The 25,683-nt window shown below is 43.1% G+C and overlaps 1 protein-coding gene across 1 annotated transcript; it reads left to right on the top strand.

The window, feature by feature from the left end:
• Positions 1-3,982: 3,982 nt before the first annotated feature.
• LOC308589368 (interleukin-1 receptor type 2-like) lies at positions 3,983-25,425 on the top strand. Its single transcript, XM_081198534.1, has 9 exons — positions 3,983-4,119; positions 6,792-6,919; positions 7,019-7,277; positions 12,606-12,780; positions 15,166-15,340; positions 16,922-16,987; positions 21,085-21,220; positions 23,680-23,825; positions 25,061-25,425. The coding sequence occupies exons 1-9, from the start codon at positions 4,106-4,108 to the stop codon at positions 25,186-25,188; spliced, it is 1,227 nt and encodes a 408-aa protein (XP_081054660.1). The 5' UTR covers positions 3,983-4,105; the 3' UTR covers positions 25,189-25,425.
• The last annotated feature ends 258 nt before the right edge of the window (positions 25,426-25,683 follow it).

Raw genomic sequence — 25,683 nt, 5'->3', positions numbered from 1 at the left:
GTTGACATGGAGCCAGCCTTTAAATCTCCAACCCAGTCATGAGTATCTTCCCTATATTTTTGTTCCTAGGTATAATCTTATTGCCTCAGGTGAAATGTTATTGTGGTTCTGTCTTCCTTCACTGATCTTTTGCTTTGCTTAATTTTTGCCTGTTAAGCTTTAGTCGAATTCCCATAACTCTCTTATGGTTAATGGGTGATCAGTAGCTTCTGCAGTGAATTTGCTAAGCACCAATAACTCAGCCAACCACATGTTGAACTGGGAACATTGAACTGAGGAGGGAAAATGCCATAAGAATAGGAAAATAAATTTTGTACTACAAAATAAAGCTTGCACCATAAGATTATAACCTTGTTGATCCCTGCTTTTGCCTGTCACAATTAAGTTAATACTTTCATGAAACTGATATTTAATATGCTCCAAGACATTGCTCACTTTGTTCTATTATACAAAGGCAGCCAAGACTTACCAGCTGCTAAGAGCTGATATGGAAAGCTCAAGTCTTCTGCTTCTCATCACCATTAAAACCTGCAGGTCAGAGACCACCTGATCACTGACTGGCCTCAACTTGAGTTATACCAGCACTATTGTGCATATGTTTTTGGAAACGGTGCAGAAAATTATGAATGCTTGTCATAGATCTTTACATAATATGTATGTATCATTTAACCAGCCAATTAAAATATGCATTCCCCAGAAATCAGGCTATTTTAAATTTTAGTGATCTAGCAAGCGTTCATTATTGAGAGAATTCAGACTAGTTAGCCTGTTCACCTTCCTTTTCATTACTTTCAGCTGCTATCACATAATGAAAACCCCCTCACAATTTGGACCAGTTATATCCAGTTGCTTGAGGATGCTGGGACCTTGCACACTCGTGGCTCAGGCTGTGGCTCAGGAAATAGAGATACATGCAAAGTAGCAAACGTTTTTACAAGCAATGCTAATATGCATTCTGCAGGTTATTTTCACTGTCAGTTTTTTAATGCACGTTTTCTCCTAATATATGCATTTGAGTAAACATTGCTTGGTGGAGAACTGCCCTGCAAGATTCTGATAAGTTCGAATTTTCATGGATGACTGTGCTTTGGTTCTCATACGGTTTTGAAATCTGCAGTTTTGAGAGAGTTGCCTTTAAATGTAAATAGCATACAATTCCTCCCCCATCACTAGCTGGATGTCCCCTGTCTGAAACCCTGGAGAGCTGCTTGTGGTTGGCCACTATGAGAATGCTGCAGCAGACAGGCCATTGGCTTGGCCCAGCAGGCTGCTCTAATGTTATTCTGCCTGCCAGTGTAGACAATACTGAACTAGATGGACCTGTGCCCCAATTCAGTATAAGGCAAGCTTCCTATGTTCCTGTCCGTGGGGAAAGCAGACGGCAGCAATTACTTATGACAAATAAATGCCAGAGGTAGTCACAGCTCATGACAGAATGAAAGAGAGGTTTAATGAGCTACGTGATTTCTCCCTGGGTGCAGAATCAGATTAGACAAGGAAAATGTTATAAAATTCTTTATTCTGTGGATACAATTGTTCCACAGAACAGATTTCTGAGTCATTTGGAGTGGTATTCCCCCCCCCCCTTAGGAAGTCTTAAACTGAATCTTCCTGTTAATTTCTGGCTTACAGCAGACAATTTATAACCTTTTTGAAGAGGGAAGGAGTTACCTTTTACTTTTTCTTCCCATTGCTGAAGGTGGCTTTTTACCACCTTACCAAGAATATGCGTAGGGTTGGTTACACAAGACAAATTATGCAGACACCAACTGTATGTTTTGAGGGATTTGTTTACAGCCAAGTTACCTTGTATTCTTCAGTATTTCAAAAGAGCATATCTGTTGTTTGTTTTTGGTACCAGGCGGTCTTGGAGGAAACCAGTTTTCTGGATCCGATTCAGTTTGGGTTTAACTTTGATTTTGGCACAGAGACTGCTTTGGCTTCCCTGTATAATGACCTCCCTCAGGAGATAGACAGGGGGAAATGTGCGCCTGTTAAACCACCTTGACCTTTCAGAGGTTTACAGTACTGTCTTTTTTTTTTTTATATAAATTTTTTTTATTGCGTTTCTTTCCATAAGTTAACAGATTAATTTACATAGCAACATACAAGAAACATTTTTTTTTATATATATGAAGAAAAGTAGAAAAAAGAAAACAAAAGTTAAATATCATCAAATTCACTTTCTTTTGGACCTCCTCACATCCTCTCAACATTGCTTTCATTATTCTAACCAGTTCAGCAATTTATTATCTTGTTTCACATCTTATTGTACCTTTAAGTTTATTATGTTACCAATTTCAAAAGTTTGTAATTTGTTTTCAAGACTTTAAATAAACATAATATTTTGTTTCTAATTTATCTCGTTTTTTTTTCATCATTACTTACTTTATCATTTACTTAGATAATTTGCAGAAGCGTGACGTTTCTTAATCGTGCAAATCTTAACATTCAAACAACTTATAGTATTTTTGCAAATAGTCCTTAAATTTTTTCCAGTCTTCCTCCATTGTTTCTTCGCTCAGATCTCGGATTCTGCCAGTCATTTCAGAGGTTTACAGTACTGTCAACTATGTTATCCTTCTGGAGTGGCTGTCTGAGTTGCGGGTGGCTGCTGCTGCTTTGCAGTCTGACTTCAAGGGTCATTTCCGGAGCCTGATGGTTGCAGAGTGCTCTTTGGACCCACGGAGCCTTCAAAGTGAGGTTCCTCAGAGTTTGATTTTATTCTTTATGCTGTTTAACATCTACATGAAACTGCTGAGTGGGGGTCAACTGAAGTTTTGGAGTAAGTTGTCAAGAATATGCTGGTGGCACACAGCTCTACTCATTTACATCTGCAGGTGAGGCAGTGGATGTGCTGGACCGTTGTCTTGCCTCGGTGATGGACTGGATGAGAGCCAACCAACTGAAGCTCAATCCAGGTAAGACTGAAGCACTGTTAGTGGACCGGATAGATGCAAGATAGCCTGCTCTTGATGGGGTTATACTTCTTCTGAAGGAGCAGGTATATATCTGAAATCCATTGCTGTCACTTGAGGCTCAGGTGGTCTCAGTGGCATAGAGTGCCTTCCCTCAGCTTCAGCTGGGGACCCCATCTAGACAGGCATGGCATGCTGTCTAAGCTTTGGTTTGATTGCTGCAATGCGTTATACATGGGGCTGCCTCTGAAGACAGTTTGGAAACTGGTGCAGAAATCAGTGGCCAGTTTGCTCATCTGGCCAAGATGGTATGAGCATATAATCCCATGGTATGAGCCTGACTGCACTGGCTCCCAATTAGTTTCTGGGCCCAATTCTGGTTTTGAATTTAAACAGCTCAGGACTGCAATTCCTCAAGGACCGCTTCTCCCCAGATGAACCAACCTGGACCCTGTGCTTATCATTTGAAGCCTTTCTTCTAGTGTCCTCACCACAAGAGGTCTGGAGGATGTTAATATGAGAATGGGCCTTCTCTGCTGTCACTCCCTGTTTGTGGAATGCTCTCCTCATATATATTTATATATATTTGGCATCAGGCAAAAACATTTCTCTTTTCCCAGGCTTTTGGCTAATTAAACAATCTATGGCCTTTTAACTTGTGTGGGTGTTTTTGCTTTGTTACTTTGTTACATATTTTTGTGTTTTTATATTGTAAATCATCCTGTGGTCTTCTCATGAAAGGTGGTATAGAAATTTAATGAATAATAAAAAAATAATAATGCAACCAGTTGATGGTTATAACGTAGAAGATCAACTTAATTTCTTTTTTCCTGTCTGACAGCCCTACAAATGCTAACATTGTTAACTGATTGGCAACAGCAAAATGACTTTTGTTGTCTGAGGTTAATTGCAAGTTTTTCCCTCCCCTGGAAAGAAACAGCGTCATAAAAAAGGAAGTCACTTCCCCTTGCTTTGAACAAGTATTGGGTTTTTTTGTTCCCCATAGCCTCAAAACGCTGGCAAGGTGTACCTCATACCTCTTTTGTTCTGACAAATCAGAATTGGGTAACTTGGGAAAGTTTTCGTAAGTTTTTCTGATATATATAGATATATATAAGTCCATCTGCTGAGACTCTTCCATTAAGATAAAGTACTTTACAGCTCTTTGAAAAGTTCCAAGACAAAAGATGGAGAGATCTGGGTAAGTGTGAAATGCTTCTTTGTGGAGATAGTAGAGTAAAAAAAACATGGACAGTTTGATTGTTTGTTCAAAAGTAGGGGCGGGGGAGCTAATGGACCAAGCATATGAGTGCTGATGGTTCTCGCAACTGTTTATTGACTATAATATGTATGCAGAGGTCTTCACAGAACTATATTTGGTGAAGTAAAACTCTGTAGATTCCATATGACTAAAAATTGAAACCTTTTGTCAAGGAATGAAAGACTTCCATGAGGTTTTGGTTTTGCTTTCATGCATGAAGGGCATGAAATATAGTCAACATTGGTCGGTTTACAGCATGGAGCAATGGGTGGCCCTTTGTCTGTTCTGCTGAGAGGTAAATGGACAATGCCCACTCCAAAAACTCAGGACTAAAACCACCCACTGTGGGATGTTTTAGTGGGTGGTCCAGGGGCTCTTAGCCCTGGATCTGCTGTCCCTTCCTGCTTTTGCAACTTTGCTTATAGGACAGAAGTCAGTCTAAATTTGCATCCATGCATATAAACTGCTATATGTAGATTTGTGGCACATGGCTTTGTACTCCTAGTCTTCTAAGGACATAGAGTTCTGTTGGCCCCTTTCCACATTCTGTTGCCTATTCCCCCTTGACTTTATGCCAAAGGGGACTGATTTGTACCTCAGCATTTCCCTGTGCATGCTATCCTACGCATGTACCTCTCTTTCCCACCAGAGAAAGATCCCCCTTTCCCTTGCCCAAAGCAACCTTGTATCCACTACTCTCACTGGGAGCCAATGGACTTGGCTTCTAGCTGATGTCCCCAAGGATAGGAAAACCATCCTCACAATCTAGGGGCCTAAGGTTGGCCAGTGGCTGGAGTTGCTGTCAGAAGAACTTTAGATGGTACAGAAAAAGCTTGGTCAGCTATATTCAGAAGGTTAAATTTTAGAGAAAGACAGTGTGCCCACTTCCCGTATTTTGATTTTGGCTTATATCCTGGTTTGGAGGACATGACTCACGTTTCAGATTGGAACCGGAAACATGAACTTGCACAAAATGTATTGAGTAATGTGTGGACCATGCATTTTCAGTGCTCAGATACCTAATAGTTGGTAACCATGAACTTAATTCAAACATCCTTCAGCAAGCTTCTTCCTGTGGAGTTTAGGAAACAGCAATAAGAAACCAGAATAATAAGCCAGAATAATAATTTTAAATTGCTGAAAGTTGAGTTCTAGCCAAAGTCATGCTTTCCTTTGTCTTTTCCCAAACATACTTTAAATACATAAATAATCTAAGGAAAGATTTGGGTTTGCTCGCAATAGAACCATCTCTCTTTAGCAAACAGTATCCCTTCTAAAGTAAACTTTGGTTGCACTAAAAAGATTGTGTGATGATGACAAGCTTAAAATACAGTGTTTTGGAAGCCTTTCAGCAAGCAATACTAGAAACACATGGCTTTAAGCCCCCTGAATTTAGGAGGTCACAGGACTTAAATATGAATATATGTTGTGCCCATGATTACCGGTATGTTTTGTGCTGGGGGGAGGGGAAGTTATGTGGTCTGTGTTGATGTCAGAGTGTGACTGTCAAAGTCACAACCTTGCGCTGTTACTATATTGCAGGCCTGTTTAGCAGCAGCTGCTTGGCAGCAGATTCTGAAAACTGAGAGAGATCATCACTTTTAGTATTTGTAGATGTGGCTTGGATCACGTAAATTCATTTTGATTGGTCTGGAAAACAGTAAGACTTTGGTTGGCTGGTGGTTCTAGTCAGCAGAGAAGAGCAGTCAACTGTCAGTTGAGAGAAATAATGTGGAGTGGAGAAAGTTGAGGTGAAAATGGATGCCTGAGGTAATCCATATTAAGAACAACACATTAAGTTGTTCACCTCCAGTTGCACACAGCCCAGCTTCCGAGTGTTGAGACACTTCAGGGGGGGGGGGCAACACATTTATTTTGATTTGTTATGTTTACTTGTCAACTTACTACAAAAAGAAGCCTCAAAGTGATTCACATTTTTTAAAAAAAAGCGTAGAATACTTTGGTCTTGGTTCATAGGTCATTGGAAGCTGTGGTGCCTTTGTGATATATGAGGGGGTTTTTTACGCACATATATACAGGCTGAGCACCAGATGGTGTTCGTTGTCGTCCAAAATATCTGACAGGTACCAATTTGGTCACCCTGGTTTTAGAACATGCCTGGCAAACCTACCACAGGCAGCCGGAAACTGTGGTACTTCAGGATGGAACAGGAGGGTTCCATGAGTTCATCTATGCCATAATCCAGTCTGAAGTCTTCCAGTCCAGTACTAGACTATTTGCTCCCAAATTCAATAGACGAGAAGCAAGGTTACTCCAAGCACTTGTGATGGAGCAGTGCAGCATATGCACTTCATTGTCCACAACAGAGACACTGTTTTGTACTCTGGGCTTGAGTTGTGGTGGCCTGCTTGTTAAGAAGGTTGGCCACCACTATGTAAAGTGAATCCAATCCATGTTTTCACCAGAGTCTGGAGCAATGCCAGTCCCAGTTTTAAGCCCAGGAGCTCTAGAGACAAGGCTGTCAGGCAGTTGAAGAGATATTTCTGGTGGGCTTTTCTCATGCCTTAACAGTTTGTTCTAAAAAAAGTAGTTTAGTCACCATCTCGTTTAGAACACTTCTGTTGTTATGACACTCTTCTTCTCATTCACAGGTTCCAAGGTGTCATCCATCTTTCTCTTTCCTGTTTTCTACGGAATATGGTGCCCAGGCTCTTATGTATTTTCATTGCCAATACATTGGATACTTCTGCCTTCAGAATCCAGCATACGGGAAGTGCAGGTGAAAGCACTAACCATCAATGGCCAAATCCTGGTTTAGAACATTCCAGTGTTTCTTTCTTCTTCTTTTTAATACAAAGCCATTCTTTTTTTTATGTAGATAATTGCCAAGATCGCACCGTGCATTTCAGGTCCACCTTTGTACTGGCAGGAGAACCAGTGGTCCTCAAATGCCCTCCTTTGAGATACAAACATATGGATGCTTTTGATCAGCCCTTGAATCTCACCTGGGGGAAAAATGGTTCAGCAACAATTCTCCCTGCAGGATACAGAAAAACAAGAATACTCTTACAAGATGATGCTCTTTGGTTTTTGCCAGCTTCCAGTGAGGATTCTGGGGAATATATCTGCACTCGAAGGTAGGCATTCTAAGGCACAAGACTGTTAGCCTAGGCTACATAGGGTTAACCAGATAACATGTGTATTCACGCATCACTGAAGACTTACTGGCAATGGATTTACAAGACAGATCTGGGGTACTGTTTATCAAGTGTTGGAGAAGGTAAGATACATCTAGAAGTAAGAGTTCTTTAGAGCAGAGACTGAATGCATTGGATTTTTTTTGCTGCAATGTATCTGAGGCCAGGGACGCGGTGGCACTGTGGGTAAAACCTCAGCGCCTAGGACTTGCCGATCGTATGGTCGGCGGTTCGAACCCCCACGAGGGGGTGAACTCCCGTTGTTCGGTCCCAGCTCCTGCCCACCTAGCAGTTTGAAAGCACCCTTAAGTGCAAGTAGATAAATACGTACCGCTTTATAGCGGGAAGGTAAACGGCGTTTCCGTGTGCTGTGCTGGTGCTGGCTCGCCAGAGCAGCTTCGTCACGCTGGCCACGTGACCCGGAAGTGTCTTCGGACAGCGCTGACCCCCGGCCTTTTAAGCGAGATGGGCACGCAACCCCAGAGTCGGTCACGACTGGCCCGTATGGGCAGGGGGTACCTCTACCTTTACCTTATCTGAGGCCATCTTCATCCACATAACTTTGGTGTACCAAAGGTACCATATTGTACCCAATATTGGTGTGTGTGGCATGTGGCGTGCATACATGTCATATGTGCGACTCGCATCTTCAGGGAGAGGCCAAGCAGGGAACCCAACATGGAACAGCTTCCTCTCTCACGCTCAGGAGGAGCCACCCAGTGAACTGTGCTGTGCTAGGCCTCCTCCACCCCCTCAACATTAAGGGGACCCGATCCCCTGCCAGCAAATATTGAGGGGGCCAAAGACCCCTCTGCCCCTAGGAGTTGGGCACGCTTCAGTGTAACTATTCTTTCATTACTAAGAACAAGGCTCAGATCCTATAACTGAAGCTTGGTGTGACTGTCACGGGAATACCATCCCCTCCCAAACTCACTGTTGCATTATAATAATGTTTAGCTGCATTGGATCATGTGGCTACTTTCAACTCAGGCATTATTGTTCCTGAGGGAAGTGCAGCCCTTGCAAGAGAAGGAACGACATGTTACATCCATCACAAATACAATGTGAAGCCTAGCCACAAGAGGGTATGGCTCCTCAGCTCTGGACATTATTATTATTATTATTATTATTATTATTATTATTATTATTATTATTATTATTATCATTATTAAATGGCGGTCACAGAATGTGGAAGTGACTTACGCTTCCTTTCTTTCATCTCAGCTATCTGCCAATCTCCCATTCCCACCACCCTTCTGAGTAATACCCCTCCCCACCTTCTCTCTATATAGAAGGATCTGGCAACTTCTGTTTCAGTGTATCTGAAGAAGTGTGCATGCACACGAAAGCTCATACCAAGAACTAACTTAGTTGGTCTTTAAGGTGCTACTGGAAGGAATTTTTTTATTTTGACTATGGCAGACCAACACGGCTACCTATCTGTAACTGCTTCCTTTCTTTGGCATCCTTGTTTCATGTGTGGAGTGAGGAGTCATGTTTCTCCCACAAGGAGATGTCTTGAACTCTTTGTCTGGCACTACGAGGGATGCGGGTGGCACTGTGGTCTAAACCACTGAGCCTCTTGGGCTTGCGGCCAAAATGTTGGCGGTTCGAATCCCTGCAATGGAGCGAGCTCCTGTTGCTCTGTCCCAGCTCCTGCCAGCCTAGCAGTTCAAAAGCACACCAGTGTGCGTAGATAAATAGGTACTGCTGTGGTGGGAAGGTAAATGGTGTTTCTGTGCGCTCTGGCACTCGTCACAGTGTCCCGTTGTACCAGAAGCAGTTCAGTCATGCTGGCCACATGACCCAGAAAACTGTGGACAAACACCAACTCCCTCAGCCAGAAAGCGAGATGAGCACTGCAACCCCACAGTCATCTTTGACTGGGGCCCTTTACATATTTTTTACCTTTACATATGCATGTGGCACTTTGCAGGTGGTATGGAAAGAGGAAGGGCAAAGCAATAACTGAAATGCAACTAGTTGAGGGGAAGAGCTTGGGGCATCTGTATCTTTTGCAAGGAGAGGAGCATGAAATGAGCTTTGAAGACCCTGCAATGTTTTGATGATTATTAACATTATCACTCTAAAAAGCACCATGCATACTTATTAATGGTTACAATTGTGGTTATTAATGGTCACATTAAGTGCTGCTTTGTTTTTAGTGTGGGCTAATGAATAGTCCGGGATGCGGGTGACGCTGTGAGTGAAACCACAGAGCCTAGGACTTGCCAATCAGAAGGTCGGCAGTTCAAATTCCTGCGACGGGGTGAGCTCCTGTTTCTCGGTCCCTGCTCCTGCCAACCTAGCAGTTCGAAAGCATGTCAAAGCAGTGGCGTAGCGTGGGGGGTGCAGGGGGGCCCGGCCGCACCGGGCGCAACATCTGGGGGTTAGGGTTAGGGTGCGCAAATCCACGGGTTAGGGGGCGCAAATTACTTATCTTGCCCCGGGTGCTGACAACCCACGCTACGCCACTGTGTCAAAGTGCAAGTAGATAAATAGGTACTGCTCTGGCAGGAAGGTAAACGGTGTTTTCGTGCACTGCTCTGGTTCACCAGAAGCGGCTTAGTCATGCTGGCCACATGACCCGGAAGCTGCACGCCGGCTCCCTTGGCCAATAAAGCGAGATGAGCGCTGCAACCCCAGAGTCGGCCACGACTGGACCTAATGGTCAGGGGTCCCTTTACCTTTACCTAATGAATAGTCCACGATATGGGGTTGGAAAAGAGAAGCTTCCTTCTGGGCTTGATGAATGCAAGTAGCCAGGCAGAAGCCTTGCGGCAGCCTAACGTACACTTTCCATCTTTATGGGCAAGAATGGGTGTGATTTTTATTGAAAATGGCTCAAGGAAAGGGAAGGTCAAGAAACCTCCCCACCACGACATCAATTTTCCTCCTCAAGTTATAGCCTCAGTGTCTGCATTTTGTTAAAAAGCAGAAGAAAAGAAGTAATTAAAAAACCAGTTCATGGGCGATAGGCACCAGTAGCTGGCAGAGTTTGGCCTTAAACTGTCCGTGATGTCTGTTCAGGGCATGCGTTTAGAATAGGGAGCCTGTCTAGAGTGCAGAAAGTGGTGCCTTACACAACTGGTCTCTTGTGGTCCCACCTGTTGCCACCTGTTTGAACATCTGGATTTGTGTACAGTGCTACCTCTGGTTACGTACTTAATTTGTTCCAGAGGTCTGTTCTTAACCTGAAACTGTTCTTAACCTGAAGCACCACTTTAGCTAATGGGGCCTCCCACTGCTCCCACCTGATTTCTGTTCTCATCCTGAAGCAAAGTTCTTAACCTGAAGCACTATTTCTGGGTTAGTGGAGTCTGTAACCTGAAGCGTATGTAACCTGAGGTACCACTGTAATCCTTGTAGCAGTCAATGGCTAAAAGTGACATCCGCAAGTAATTTCGATCACATTTAGCCCTCCAGTAAGAAACGGAAGATGGAAGGGGATGGGCTTGTATTTTTTCAAATGTCTTAAATTGGTCATTGCTGATAAACAGAAAAGATGTCCCCCCCAAAAAATAAATTATCTCTGCTGAGAGTGATACTGACGCTGTTGAGCCTGATAGTGACGAAACAGCTCTTACACTACCTCTGTGCAATATTTTAGCAGTCTTGCACAGACAGAAAAGTGTCCCAGGGTAGAAAAACACAGATGTGCTCAGTGTGCTGTGGCGTTGCAAAGTACTTAATACCAGAAGTTACTCCACTGAGTGGAAAGAGACATGTGCAATGAGAAGTATGCAAGACTCATACTCAGGGGGACTGGCATACGTGCAGAAAGCGGTCATTTATTGCAGAGGATATGTAAATGATTTTTTTGGGTGAAAAAGTCAGCAGCTGATGTTGTTTTCTTTCATAATGTCATTTCCATTATAATGCCTCTATATTAATCCCACAAGCAAATTCATCTGGAAGATATTATGTCCGAATGAAAAATCCAAGTCAAACCTATGCAGTTCCTTGCCAAGTAATCAGGAGCAGAACAACATACACCTTTTTCAGAACAACATATACCTTTGGCAGAGGTTTTCGGCCTTTTTGAGTCCACAGATCACTTGACCAACTACATTCTGTGGCACCCCTGTGGGGCTCAGGAGCCCAGTTCTGTCACCCCTTGCCTGCAGAGCTGGCAGTCCCTCACCCTTTTTTTCCAAACACCCTCCCTTGTGGAGTGTTCCCTCAGCCTTCTCTCCTCTCCCCTCTCCTTGGGAGTCCCCTGGGCAGCTGCTGCTGGTCTTTGAGCTGCCCTCCCTGCCCCAAAGAGAGCTGCCCTCCAGAGGCAACATTCACAGGTGGAGCTTATTGCCAGGGCTGCCGCAACAAACAGCCTTTTAGAGGCAGAGATGCGAGAGGGCATAAGACTAGGGAGGGAAGGAAAGAGGGACAGAGGCCAGAGTTGCCAGCAGCACCCCTGACTACCATCCAAGGCACCCTGGTTGAAAACCACTGCCATATGATATTATTGTTTGTGTGTTTGTCGAGTTAGACGTACAGGACATTCATCTGAGAAAAAAAAGGGGGGGATGAAGCAGGTTCCTGCCTACAAAAATCCCTGTACAGTCTCAGATACAGACCTTGGCTTGTGCTTCTCCTCATGAGCAAGGAACTTTAAACAACAACAACAACAGTCTTCAGCAACTAAGGATCTCTTCTGTCTGTGAGTGTCTTCTTGCTCAGTCCTTCAGTCCTGGTTCCACTAACTTGTTACTGTAATGGCTTATTGTTCGTTGTCTCTCAGGTTAGAGAAACATCACAAGACAGACCTCTCCCCCACCCGCTCTTTCCTCAAGGCTTGCGGTGCTTTGTCCTTCCTTCCCAAATAATTTTCTCAATTTATAGCGGCTGCTGCACAAGCTCAGGGAGACTTCCCGACTGACAGCTACTCGGCTTAAAAGACAGAACTGTCAGCTGAGGCCCACAGAGCCTCTAGACCAGGGGTCGGCAACTTAAGGCCCATGGTCATTTAACCAGCCCACGAGCCATATTGTCATATTGGCCCTTGTGTTCAGTGTGCTCTGAAATCAACAGGGTGTGTCCCTCAGCCAGAGTATTTTGTATTGTCTGAAGAATCAAGTTGCCAACCAATGATGCTTTTTCAGAGGGCGGTGATTTTAGTGTCCTGTGTGTACTTAATTGTTCAAAATGGTTAAATCTGAATAATAAAAAGCAATGGTGGGTTATGGTGCAATGATAAATCTTCCCTTGTTGTGTATGAATGTCGTGTTTCTTCTTCTCTCCCCCTGCCCATTTGCCCTCCGCCTGCAGGAATTCTTCTTACTGTGCTGATGTGTCTGTTCATCTCACAGTTGTGGAGAAAAGCGCTGTTCGAAATATTTCCTATCTCCAGAAGGCTTTCACATTTAGTCCTGGAAAGGTTGTCTGTCCCGCCTTGGAGAGTTTTGTACAAAAGAATACAAACTACGAACTCAAATGGTACAAGGTATTATTATGGGTGATTTCTTCATGGCAGTTTGAACTTGGACTTCCAGTATCCAAACCCACAGGGGACTATCATCTGCATTGCACTCAGAACGAAAGGCAGAATAATATAAGACGCTGACAACATGGTAGAAATTGCACAGGGTCCTATGCAGGGCTATGACATGCCTAAGCCCATTCATTTGAATTGGCATCTTAGTGTAATTGTGGCCAACTCTGCTAAGGCCAGGGATGGGGCTGCTATGGTCCTCCAGGTGTTGCTAGATTTCCACCATCTGCAGCTGGCATGACCAGGGGTCCAGGATTATGGGAGCTGTAGTTCAACCACATCTCAAGGGACATAAATTAACCATCCTTAGCCTAGGATCAGATTAATCAGCTGTAGCTTTGAAAAAGGACCTTAGATTATGGTGGCCTGAAGATGTGTTCTTGAGTTAAAGCTTTGATACAATAGCCTGAAAGTTTCATTAGGTTGCTTTGTTTGTAGAATATTTGCATTTAAGATGACAAGCTGTTTTCACAAAGAGGTCCATCATGAGCTCCCCCCCCAACCCCACCCCAAATGTTCTTTATGTTCAGAGGCAGCATAGCCTAAGGTTAGCAGATGCCCCTGTTTCCCGGGGACAGTCCCCGGATTTACAAATCAGTCCCCATACAAAATCCTATCATTCCTACTGAAGTTGAAAAGTGTCCCTGGATTCATTGAAAAAAATCTGGTAACCTTAGCATAGCCCTGAACATCAGATACTGATGCCAAAAGAAAAGGTTGTTGCCATTGTGCCTTGGTTATGTCCAGAAGCATGTTAGACTCAGAGTGCTAGACTAGATACAACATTAGTTCTGATCCAAGAGAACCATACTAAGGTGAGGCCAAAGCCTGAGGCTATTTTATTTTTTTGGAACTGCCCAGCACTTAATTTAGTTCACCAAAACTAATTTCCTCCTTTTTTCTTGATTAAAGCCATCCACTCCGTCCAAATTCTAAACTAACCATTTTCCACGTGTAAATTTTATTGAATTATGAATGTGCATGGTGCACATTTAATTTTGACACTAATGACTTGGTAACTGGAGGGCAGTAGTTCTGAAATCCTGCAGAGCCCTGCTAAATTTATCTGTAGTTTATAGCCCTTTCACAAGAAACCAGGTCTGTCAGCAACTGACTAGACCATGAGTTTTTATTTAGTGATAATAGTGTCTGGCCAATAATGGAAAGTGAAGCCCAGGATCACAATATCCTTTTACAAAGTTATTCTGGAATCGTGCCAAGTTAATTTTGTGATGGAGAACCATTTTGATCAGGTTTGCCTCAGGAATTTGATCATTGCTCATTCTGATATGAACTGACCTAATCTGCAATTCCTGGACTGACTAATGTGTGGATCAGAACACGCCCGTCAGATCTCACACTTCTCCAGATGCTGTTGACATAATTTTCGGTTCAATATAAATGATCAGAACATGTTTAAAGATACATATCCGGAGAGAAAACAAAATGCACGTATTAAGAGAAAATGCAGTTAAGAATAAGCACCCAAATGTTGATTTTTGTTCAGATTTTTAATAACTAAATAAATAAAACATTAGTGCACATATGGGATGGAAAAGTTTTTTGGGTGAACACATGTGAAAGTGATATGGACCAGAAACGGAGGCTTGTCCTCATTTAATCTATCTTTGGTTGATCAATACAATATGGAATTTTCCACTTACGCTGCCACTACAACAGTTAGTCATTATTGTGTAACCATGTGGCTTATTGCAAGACTTTAACAAAGAGCGCTCTCCTTTCCTGGCACCACACGGAAACTGAAGAGAGTCAAAGCGTAAACCAAATCGTCACACTTGCAAACCCTGCTTAGTTAAGGAAGCCAGCTTCATAATCCATGGTTTGTTTGTTTTTTAAGTTGGCCTGTTTTAAAACTGGTCAGAGCTTGTTTTAAACCACTGCCCTTGCTTTGAATGTAATAAACCAGGATTCGTGGAAAATGAAAATAACTCTTATTCCGACTCTGTGGGGAGAGAAGGAGGGGGAAAGGTGTGAGTCTGGTGCTTACTGCAAGATTCTCTGTGCTCATGTACACAGTAATAAACAGTGGCATTTAAGCTTTATGTGGACATTGTGTATAAAAAGCTTATTTGAGGCACTTTTCTGCTTTGGAATCTGTCAGGAATCAGACCCCTGCCGCAAAGTCTTTCCAGTGTTTCATGGCCTTTCCAAAATGCCATCACTGCTGCATCAGTGGATGTTAAACTAGCTCAGTGACATTAAGAATTGACTGGAAAAAAAATCACCTTAAGATTTCTTGGCACTGAAGCATTGTATTTCGCTACTAAATGTTCAGCTGCCCATTTTATTTGTGTACTTTTATTTTTTTGTTTCTAGGACTCAATACCTTTGGACATTGACAATAAAAAATTTGCTGTTTTGAAGGGCACAAATTATCTCATCATAAACTCTGTGTCCTTGGATGATTCGGGCTACTATACTTGCCAGCTGACCTTTCGGCACGAAGCTGGACAATATAACATCACCAGGACCATTCAGTTAGAAACACTTGGTAATGTTTACTCTTGAACTACTAAAGTACGCAATGATGAGCAGGACTGTACATACAGATGATCCACTTTTCTTTGCTTAAAAAATACAAATTTGGTATGAAGTAAACTTTATATTTTCCACATGGATCAATTATACAAATGTGCATATTGTTGAAATATGCGTCACAAGGAGTCATTGCTCAGAACACAAGATATGCAAACGAAAGTTTAATTTATGGCATTTCTATGCAAGGCAGGAAAAGACTGCAAACCTAGAGAGCCATTGCCGGTCAGTTTAGACCAGAGGTGGAGAACTTACGCCCCATGGACCAGATGCGAGCCATGGGGCCTCCCCATCTAGCCCCTTACCGCTCCACAGGGAGTTATTGAGACTTGAAAACAGTTATCTGTTGTCACCAAAAGAAGGCTACAGTGGTACCTCGGGTTAAGAACTTAATTTGTTCTGGAGGTCTGTTCTTAACCTGAGGTACCACTTTAGCTAATGGGGCCTCCCACTGCCGCTGCACGATTTCTGTTCTCATCCTGAAGCAAAGTTCTTAACCCAAGGTAATATTTCTGGGTTAGCGGAGTCTGTAACCTGAAGCATCTGTAACCTGAGGTACCACTGTATTTTTGAGTCTCCTGTGTGGGGCTGAATTTTCTTGTATGGGGTCACCAATGGGAAGGAAACGGGTAACCCTCTTCTCCCCATGTATCGTCACAGCCCAAAACACTCTTCTGTTGAGGTCAAAATAATGTCTCCCTCGGGGTCAGAAAAGTTGCCCAACTGCAGATGCACGGAATATGCACGTCCTGACTCTAAACAGCTTTCCTGGGATGTATTTTGGCAGCGAAAGAAAAGACTCCTACTCTTTCTCATCATTGCAACTGCCAATTGCTAAAGCCCCGAGCTTATCCAGCACAACATTCCAGCTATTTGCTTCCGATAAGAGCTTGAAATAGTTTCAGAAGAGAACTAAGATTGCTGGCTAGTGGCCAGTGGAAGTGTGAGGAATTCGCAGCCTTTGTGGGAGGTAGAATGCTTGTGGCTTAAATGCCTCCGCTTGCAAAACCAAGTAATTTATGCCAAAAGAGAGCCCTGGGAGGTGATTTCCATTAGCTTGGGGAATGCAATATTTAACTAATAGTGGGAATGGGTAGACAAATACACCTATCTCACTTTCCCCTTTTTATTTTTAAATTTGTACAGGTTTCTTTGTCTGCTGCTCTGTTAAATAAATATAGAAATATATGTTAATTTACCTGTTAGTCAGGCTGACCAGCAGGGGGTGGTAGTATGCTTAATGTGTTTTCAGATCAATGTAAGAACTGCACATTCTTCCCCCATTTCAATTTATTTTAAACAAGCTGAGAACCTCTGAAAATTTCACAGAGCAAAGAGAGAGGAAAGAGAGAGAGAGACAAGATCTCTGAATGCACTGGAATTCTGGTCGATGTTCATTCTGGTGATAACAATTACATTTCAGCCGTGCCTTATTCTTTTGAGAGAGGTTATTTCTTTATCCTGGTAAATAAACTATTGCTATATCAGAAAAGTGGATGTAATTCTCTGCAACATCTTTTCTCTGAACTCTCACTAGGCCAAAAGAAGAGAAGCCGACCTGTGATTGTCTACCCAAATGAAAAGGTTACATTAGCAGGTCTCGGTAAGACCAACAATCTAGTCAAGTAGTTTCTGAAAACAAAGTACCGTTATGTTACAAAATAAGAATTATAACTCAGTTTTAAATTTCTTACCAGTGGGTTTTAGTACTACAGTAGTTCCAGCCATAATAACAGCTAATGGTGGCTTTACTGACTTTGCTATAATTGTGGCAGAACTAATGATGTCTGTTGCATCCTGAGGAGTATCCACAATTCAGCCTTTTGCGAACAGGGCCAAACCAAACTTACACATATTGTGTCATGTCATGATTGTCCCCCCTGCCCCCCCTTGTTCCTTCATGTCTTCAAAACTGAGGAAAGGAGTGGAGGAGCTGAACCTTTTCATTGCCAGTTATTTGGGCAGAAACCAGGCTGGTGTGATTTTGATTGAACAAACAGCTGGCCGGACATGGTGACCACTCAACCACCTGCGGCTTCCATGTATTTTAAAACAAATGGAACAAGTACAACTTGAATACAGGAAAATAGGTTTTTGGCTCTAATTATCCTTATCCAGGGATCTTTCGAAACTGAAGTTCTGCCTAGGGGTGGTGTAGGGGTCTAGGTGTTAGAGGTCTTGGCAGATCACCCTCATCAAACTACAATTCCCAAGGCATTTTGTCGCTTGCACTTGCTTTCTTCTTTGGACAACACTTTTAAAAAGTCTTGGCACTTTGTTCCTCTACCATGGTGTCAAAGATATGGTCCATATCGTTGTGAGAACCTATGCATGACACTTGAAGTAGAAAAAAAAGATGACATAGGGTGTAGTGCAGAAAAGAGTGTTCTGTATGTTTGGGGAAAAGTCATCAATATGGAACACTTATTTCTTCTGTTTAATAGCTATTCCGGAAATGTAGGAATGTGTGTGCTCTTTGGATAAACCAGTTTTGCGAAAGAAATGGAAAAGCCACCCCCCATTATTAACCTAAAGGTTTTCACCAGACCTCCTACCAAAATCTTTTTATTTTTATTAAACTTCTATATTGCCCTTCATTTGAGGATCACAGGGTGGTTTACAATACTACAACACCGAAATGCATACTGTAGTAACAAAAGAAAACAATACTGTCTGCCCCCCCCCGGAGCAGTTTTAAAAGGCTATATATTGTTTAATTAGCCAAAGGTTTGGGAGAAGAGGAATATTTTTGCCTGGACCCTAAAGATATGTAAGGAAGGCACCAGTCAAGGCTCCCTGGGGAGAGTCTTCCACAAGCAAGGGGCCACCTCAGAAAAGGCCGCTTCAGTCCTTGAAGTATTGCAGTCCTGAGCAGTTTAAGGCTTCATAGATCAAAAATGGCACTTTGAATCAGACCTGGAAACTAACTGGCAGTCAGTTCAGTCAGGCCAAGATTGACATTACAGTGGTACCTCTGGTTAAGAACTTAATTCATTCCGGAGGTCCATTCTTAACCTGAAACAGTTCTTAACCTGAGGTACCACTTTAGCTAATGGGGCCTCCTGCTGCTGCCGTGCCGCTGCCACATGATTTCTGTTCTCATCCTGAGGTAAAGTTCTTAACCCGAGGTACTACTTGCAGGTTAGCGGAGTCTGTAACCTGAAGCGTTTGTAACCCGAGGTACCACTGTATATGCTCATACCATCTTGCCCTGGTAAGCAACTGCTGAATTCTGTACCAGCTGAAGTTTCTGAATCATCTTCAGAGGCAACCCCATGTATATAACACATTGTGGCAACCTAGAGGTCAAAAGCTGGCTGGGATATGGAGCCCAGAAGCTGATCTGAGATGTGTGCTTGTCTACAGGTCCTAAAAAGAATTGATGCAAGTTACAGGGACTCTGGGTAATTTGAACCAAGAACCTCATGGTCTGGAGCCTAGCCTAGCGAGCTACCATGGATTCTATGTGAGCAAGTCTTCAAATGTAGAAGGAAATGAGGATGTCAACATGACCTCTGCAATCGATAGGCAGTAGGTTTCTAGGTTGGCCTCTATTGTCGTTAAATCTAGGCTGTTTTTTCATCTTTTTAAAAAATAATTTGTATTAATTTTAAACAAATTGTATCACCAGTCAGACAATTTTACAACAACATGTATAATTTTATTGCATCTTGGTAATCATTCGGACAAGTACAGATGGTATGTATCAAAGGGTTCACTGTGTTCTCAAGTCTAACTTGGCATATTTGCAAAAAAAAAAAAAAGCGTTGAGGAAGTGATCGGTATTGCTAAATATTTGCACGAGTTTGAAAGTGATTTCCTTTCAAACAAAGCACATATTTTTATTGTGCCTTCATGGGAGAAGGATATTTTGTACCTAATGCCCTGTGAAGACAGGGCCATCTCCAGCTGATACTGTGCTTTTGAATGAGATCCAGCAAATGTCATTAAAAAAACCAAAAACTTCTCTGCAGCAATAAAATATTCCATGTGCAAACAAGTACAGTGACTCATGCTATTCTAGGCTATTGGAATGTTTGCCTTAGTCAAGAAGGATGTGGTTAAGCCGCACGTTGCTGGCTAGCATAAATAGAAAGGGTCATCAGCTAAACAAGCTTGACTCTTATTGCTTTAATTCTGTAAGAAACTGTTCAGACTCTGCTCAAAAACTCACTTGCCACCAGCATCTCTTCCAACTCCCCTTTTTGGGATGTTGACTAAATAAGTGTTTTTATTTTGAGGCTTCAGGCATCTCTGGGAAATGTTGCTTCTGTGGGCTCTTGTTGCTCATCCAGGGGATGCCTGAAGTATTTCACTCAGCCAGGACAATTATCTGTCACTTTCGCCTTGAGATTGTTGGGGTTGGCTGCATTTTACTGATCCTATTAGATTCTTGTTAGGTAAAGGTAAAGGAGTGGTACCTATTTATCTACTTGAACTTTGACATGCTTTTGAACTGCTAGGTTGGCAGGAGCAGGGACTGAGCAACGGGAGCTCACCCCGTTGCGGGGATTCGAACCGCCAACCTTCTGATCGGCAAGTCCTAGGCTCTGTGGTTTAACCCACAGCGCCACCCGCGTCCCTAGATTCTTGTTAGCTGGTGATAAAAGCTCGGAAGTGTGGCAGTTGTTTATTGCAATGCTCTAGAGCTGATCCACCTATTTCTTGGTTCCCCTACTAGGCTGGATGATTGGTCAAAAAAGGCTTGGTCAAATGTTGCCAAATAATACTCAAGTATTTTTAAAGCATTCTTTTTATCAGGACATTCAGTGCTATTTTTCTAGAAAAAAGAGGTGCTGGAACTCACCATGACTGCCTCCTTTGTTCTCTTATAATGGTGATACATTTCTTTTGTTGCGACCAACCCTGAATTGCTTGGTGATGAAAAGTGGGATATAAATCTTACAAATATATGAAAATTGTAAGCTGCTGTCTATACCGTGGCATTCCTGGCACCATGCAGTGTTTAACAACAATATTTGACTGGTGTATGCCAAGCGCTGAACTGGATGCCCAATATTTGCATTGGAAGTGGGCCAAAAACCAAGACATTTGCAACACTTTAAGTGTCCACAGGTAATCAGACTCCAGAAGAAGTGGTGTGAGAATTGTATTTTCTTCTTCCACCTGTTTTACTAAAAACATTTACCTTTATTTACATGATGAATCTCCTGCCAACCTAGCAGTTTGAAAGCATGTCAAAGTGCAAGTAGATAAATAGGTACCACTTTGGTGGGAAGGTAAATGGCATTTCTGTGCGCTGCTCTGGTTCGCCAGAAGTGGCTTAGTCATGCTGGCCACATGACCCAGAAGCTGTACACCGGCTCCCTCGGCCAATAAAGCGAGATGAGCACCGCAACCCCAGAGTCGGTCATGACTGGATTTAATTTTCAGGGGTCCCTTTACCTTTACATGATGAATAATGGCTAATTGCTTCTCCGGGTAGACTTCTTGGTTTATTTAGTTCAGTTTCTAACACACCTTTCCCAAGGAGTCTGATTTGGTAACAATTAAAACAAAGGGCATGCAATAAAAACAAAAATACACCTACTTAATCCTGGCCGTTGAATGTCAGCTGAAATAAGAATGTATTGAGGTCTTCAGAAGACTTAAGAATTAAGGAGTGGTGATATCCATTATTGCTCAACATGGTACTCAACATTTGTTTGTTCTTGCTTCCATGTTTCCTTTTAAAACTAGGTTCTCGACTGACAATGATATGCAAAGTGCTTACTGGAGAAAGCAGCCATTTTTATACTGAGGTTTGGTGGCTAGCCAACAAGACTTACATTGGTAGGCTTTATCAAAAGGGCAGAGTTACAGAAGGAGAACGTCAGTAAGTATTATTACGCTCACCCCAATCTCTGAGCAGTGAGAGGTGCCAAAACATACCTTAGGTTTAGTTTCTTTAAAATGGAGGTCACTTGAGACAGCAGTATCTTTGGGATATGTGGTTCTATTTACACACATATATATACACAAGATGGTGACAGCAGCCACAAAATTAAAAGACGCCTGCTTCTTGGGAGAAAAGCAATGACAAACCTAGACAGCTTCTTAAAAAGTAGAGACATCACCTTGCCAACAAAGGTCCGTATAGTAAAAGCTATGGTTTTCCCAGTAGTGATGTATGGAAGTGAGAGCTGGACCATAAAGAAGGCTGATCGCCGAATAATTGATGCTTTTGAATTATGGTGCTGGAGGAGACTCTTGAGAGTCCCATGGACTGCAAGAAGATCAAACGTATCCATTCTGAAGGAAATCAGCCCTGAGTGCTCACTGGAAGGACAGATTGTGAAGCTGAGGCTCCAATACTTTGGCCACCTCATGAGACGAGAAGACTCCCTGGGAAAGACCCTGATGTTGGGAAAGATGGAGGGCAGAAGGAGAAGGGGACGACAGAGGATGAGATGGTTGGACATTGTTCTCGAAGCTACCAGCATGAGTTTGACCAAACTGTGGGAGGCAGTGGAAGACAGGAGTGCCTGGCGTGCTCTAGTCCATGGGGTCACGAAGAGTCGGACACGACTAAACAACTAAACAACAACACACAAGATGAAAAGGCTCACAGCATTAACAGGTCTTGGTCCTCTGCCACTACTGCCCTGCCATAGCTTTGGATTCAGGAATGAGAAGGAAGCATCTCTGTGTCTCCTCCCATCCCAATTCAAGATGAGGCTGACCATTTTTGTATAGTTCTCTTACACTTCACTTTGGCATCACCTCCAGCTAGCCACCTAACCGTAACATCATCTAGCTTACCAGCTTCTCCACAAGACTATCACGGGGGACTTTGGCGAAAGCCTTACTGAAATCAAGATGTGCTACATCCCCAGCATTCCCCTGATCCACCAAGTTTGAAACTCTATAAAAAAAAAAGAAATACGATCAGTCCGGCATAATTTGCTTTTGAGAAACCCATGCTGGCTCTTCGTAATCGCAGCATCCTTTTCTAAGTGCTCACAGACGGACTGTTTAATTATCTGTTCCAGAACCATTCCTGGTATCGATGTCAAGCTGACCAGTCGGTCATTTCCCGGTTCCTCTTCCCGCTCCTTTTTAATGCCTCCAGTCCATGGGGACTTCATCTGTTTGCCAAGAATTTTATCTGCGAGTTCTTTTAGTACTCTTGGATGAAGTTCACCAGGCCCTGCAAATCTTAATTTATTTATAGTAGCTATGAGGTCCCTAATACCTGTTTCCCTATCTTGGGCTGCAGCTTCCTTTCTACATCATTTATTATATTTTCACCTTTAAACCGCATTCCAATCAGATTCAGTCACCATAGTATACTTTGTGGCTGAATGAGAATATGAATCTGCATTGTCCTGGTTTTAGTCTGAAAGTGCTTCCAGACAGGTGGTTATTGTGGGATTGGTGCTCCTCCTGCATGCAAGTTTTTTGCAGGGTCCATATGATGTTGTTGGCATCAAAATGGCAGCCCATATTCCCTCCCATTGAATCTGGATTTTTTCCTTCCTGGGGGAAATCCCAAAAGTTTGAGCATGCCAACACTCTGGTTACAGTCTGGAAGCCCCCTGACACACTAACAACTGCATTACAATGGTTCACTACTGAGATCCTGTCAAACCCACTTTTCTTACTATTTTGAATACAAAATATTCAAAATCAGGGTGTTGCAGTGAAATGAACGTATTCCCATGTGCTATAAAATGCTGTGCCCATAGTTATGCACCTCGTTACCCACCCACCACACAATACTAGACTAAAATAATGATAATCAAATTACAGTGATCTTGAAATGCTATCAATTAAAAAAAAGGTGATCCTTGTTAGTATCTTCGCTCACAGGCAGAGGTACCTGGCCTCCCCCGAGGCAATTGAGTGAGATACTGTGTTTACCTTCCGTCTGCGACCTCCCGGCAGGCTAGGTAAACAAACCCGGCGATTCTTCTCATTAGACGTGAGATAGAACACACCCTCTGCTTCTCTGCTTCTCTCTCCCTCCCTGCATTCTCCCAGGGAGGAGAAATGAGACAGACAGGAGTCCTTTTTCCATGTTTTATTCCTGTCACTCAACAGTACATAGAAATGCAACTGTTCCCTTCAGACTCCATCAGAAGAGACTCGACTCCTCCCCTGTACTTCCAGCACAGGTCATATAACACTCTGAGCTAACATCCGGTGCTCAGTACAGAGAATAGGCTCCACCTTTTCCCCAGCAGTACAGCAGCAAACCACAACATCCTGTTTTGCATTCCAGCAATCTGGAGCTGGCTTTTGCCTTGGTGCTTTTTCCCAACAATCCTATAAATTACTGTTTCCTTGTTTTAGGGAACTTGTAGAAAATGATGAAAATTACATTGAGGTCCCCTTGATTTTTGACCCTGTGAAAGAAGCTGATTTCAATACAGACTTCACATGCGTTGCCCATAATAGTCTCGGGCATGAAATACGTGCAGCACAAGTAAAGCAACAAGGTATGTGTCTGTGTACGAATACTATTCTTGCCCTACTTGTTAATGTATGGTTCAGCTCTGCAAGATCTTTACCAGGGTTGAGAATCTGATTGTGCATCATGGCTGCATTGGTAACTGCAAAGAGAATATCTAATTCTTCCAACTCAAGATAGGCTAGGGTTAACCCTTTGTTTGAAAGCCTAGGGGGGTGCTATCAGTCAGTGTAGACAGCATTTGGCTGTGGTGTAGTGGTTAGGAGCAGTAGTCTCGTAATCTGGGGAACCGGGTTCGCGTCTCCGCTCCTCCACATGCAGCTGCTGGGTGACCTTGGGCTAGTCACACTTCTTTGAAGTCTCTCAGCCCCACTCACCTCACAGAGTGTTTGTTGTGGGGGAGGAAGGGAAAGGAGAATGTTAACCGCTTTGAGACTCCTGAAGGGGAGTGAAAGGCGGGATATCAAATCCAAACTCTTCTTCCAAACTCTACATGGAACAGTTCTCAGACAGTATAAGGGTGTTTGTTGGGCTAAGAGAGAGTGGTTCCACGAGGTACAGTGGTACCTTGGGTTACAAATGGCTCAAGTTACAAACTCCACTAACCCGGAAGTAGTACCTCGGGTTGCGAACTTTGCCCCATTAGCAAAAGTGCATCTCAGGTTAAGAACAGTTTCGGGTTAAGAACGGACCTCCGGAACGAATTAAATTTGTAACCCGAGGTACCACTGTATTATGAAAGAGGGATCAAGGAACTCCCTATCCACTTTCTTCAAATATGGCTGGCCTCTCTTGGAAATGGGATATTGGGCAAGATTATACCGTATTGGCCCGAATACAAGCCGCACCCAAATATAAGCCACACCTTTAAAATTGCAGGGGGGAAGAAAAAATACCTGAATATAAGCCGCTCCCTTCCTCACTGCTCCTGGCTGCATACTGGGGGTGGGGTGGTGGGGCAGCCGCACTGCGTTGCTGGCAGCCTTTCCTCTTCCTCGCTCTCTCCTTTTGGAATTGGGGGGGGGGGGAGTGAGGCTTATATTCAGGCCAATACGGTAGTTCCCCAGATCTAGCAGAGCTGCTCTTCTTTTATGCTGTTAAACATTTTAACTTAGTTTCCTCCATTTTTCTTCCTCAAATGTCATACGACCTTTCTGGGAATTCAATACTCCGTTTGAAATATGTGGGCTTTATGAAATAACACCCCTACTTTTTTATTTCGGCTGTGCAAAGTTTGACACCAACTTTTATTTATTTTTATAGAACGCGAAACGTCTTGGTACTTGGCACTCATTCCTGTGGCTCTAGTTGTCGCGATTGCGGGAGGAGTGTGCCTGCATAAATGTTGGAAGAGAAGATCAGCAAGGGGATATATTGCAACCAAATCCTAAAGGACAAAATGTTCTTCTTTTAGCATGAAAACAAGCCAACCGCTCAGTAATCTGCTCCAATATATCAAGAAACCTTTTGGATGAAAACAAAAATCACCCAAGACATTTTGCTGGCAGAGGCAGAAAAGCCTGATGTAATTTCCCATGGTGGTAAAAATATATATTAATGAAATAAATTGTAAATTGTTGCCAGGTAATTTACCTCTCAAATTTGCTGCTTGAGGCTCCTCACACTAGTCAGAAATAAGGCTGGTCCTTTCAGAAGCAGAAGGTGTGTCAGAAGGGCCATAGCTCATCTTGTTGTTGTTTGTTGTTTAGCCGTTTAGTCGTGTCCGACTCTTCGTGACCCCATGGACCAGAGCACGCCAGGCACTCCTGTCTTCCACTGCCTCCCGCAGTTTGGTCAGACTCATGTTTGTAGCTTCGAGAACACTGTCCAGCCATCTCGTCCTCTGTCGTCCCCTTCTCCTTCTGCCCTCCATCTTTCCCAACATC

Source organism: Podarcis bocagei (genome assembly GCF_964188305.1).
Source record: "Podarcis bocagei genome assembly, chromosome: 6".
Classification (NCBI taxonomy): Eukaryota; Metazoa; Chordata; class Lepidosauria; order Squamata; family Lacertidae; genus Podarcis; species Podarcis bocagei.
The sequence above is the reverse complement of the archived record's forward strand: the minus strand, read 5'-3'. Positions and strand labels throughout refer to the sequence as shown.

What these genes read in the sequence shown, in the direction of transcription:
- LOC308589368 (XM_081198534.1), top strand. An exon ending in GGTTACATTAGCAGGTCTCG is followed by an intron (nt 16,988 to 21,084) that starts GTAAGACCAACA and finishes TTTTAAAACTAG; the next exon opens with GTTCTCGACTGACAATGATA. An exon ending in AGCACAAGTAAAGCAACAAG is followed by an intron (nt 23,826 to 25,060) that starts GTATGTGTCTGT and finishes TTATTTTTATAG; the next exon opens with AACGCGAAACGTCTTGGTAC.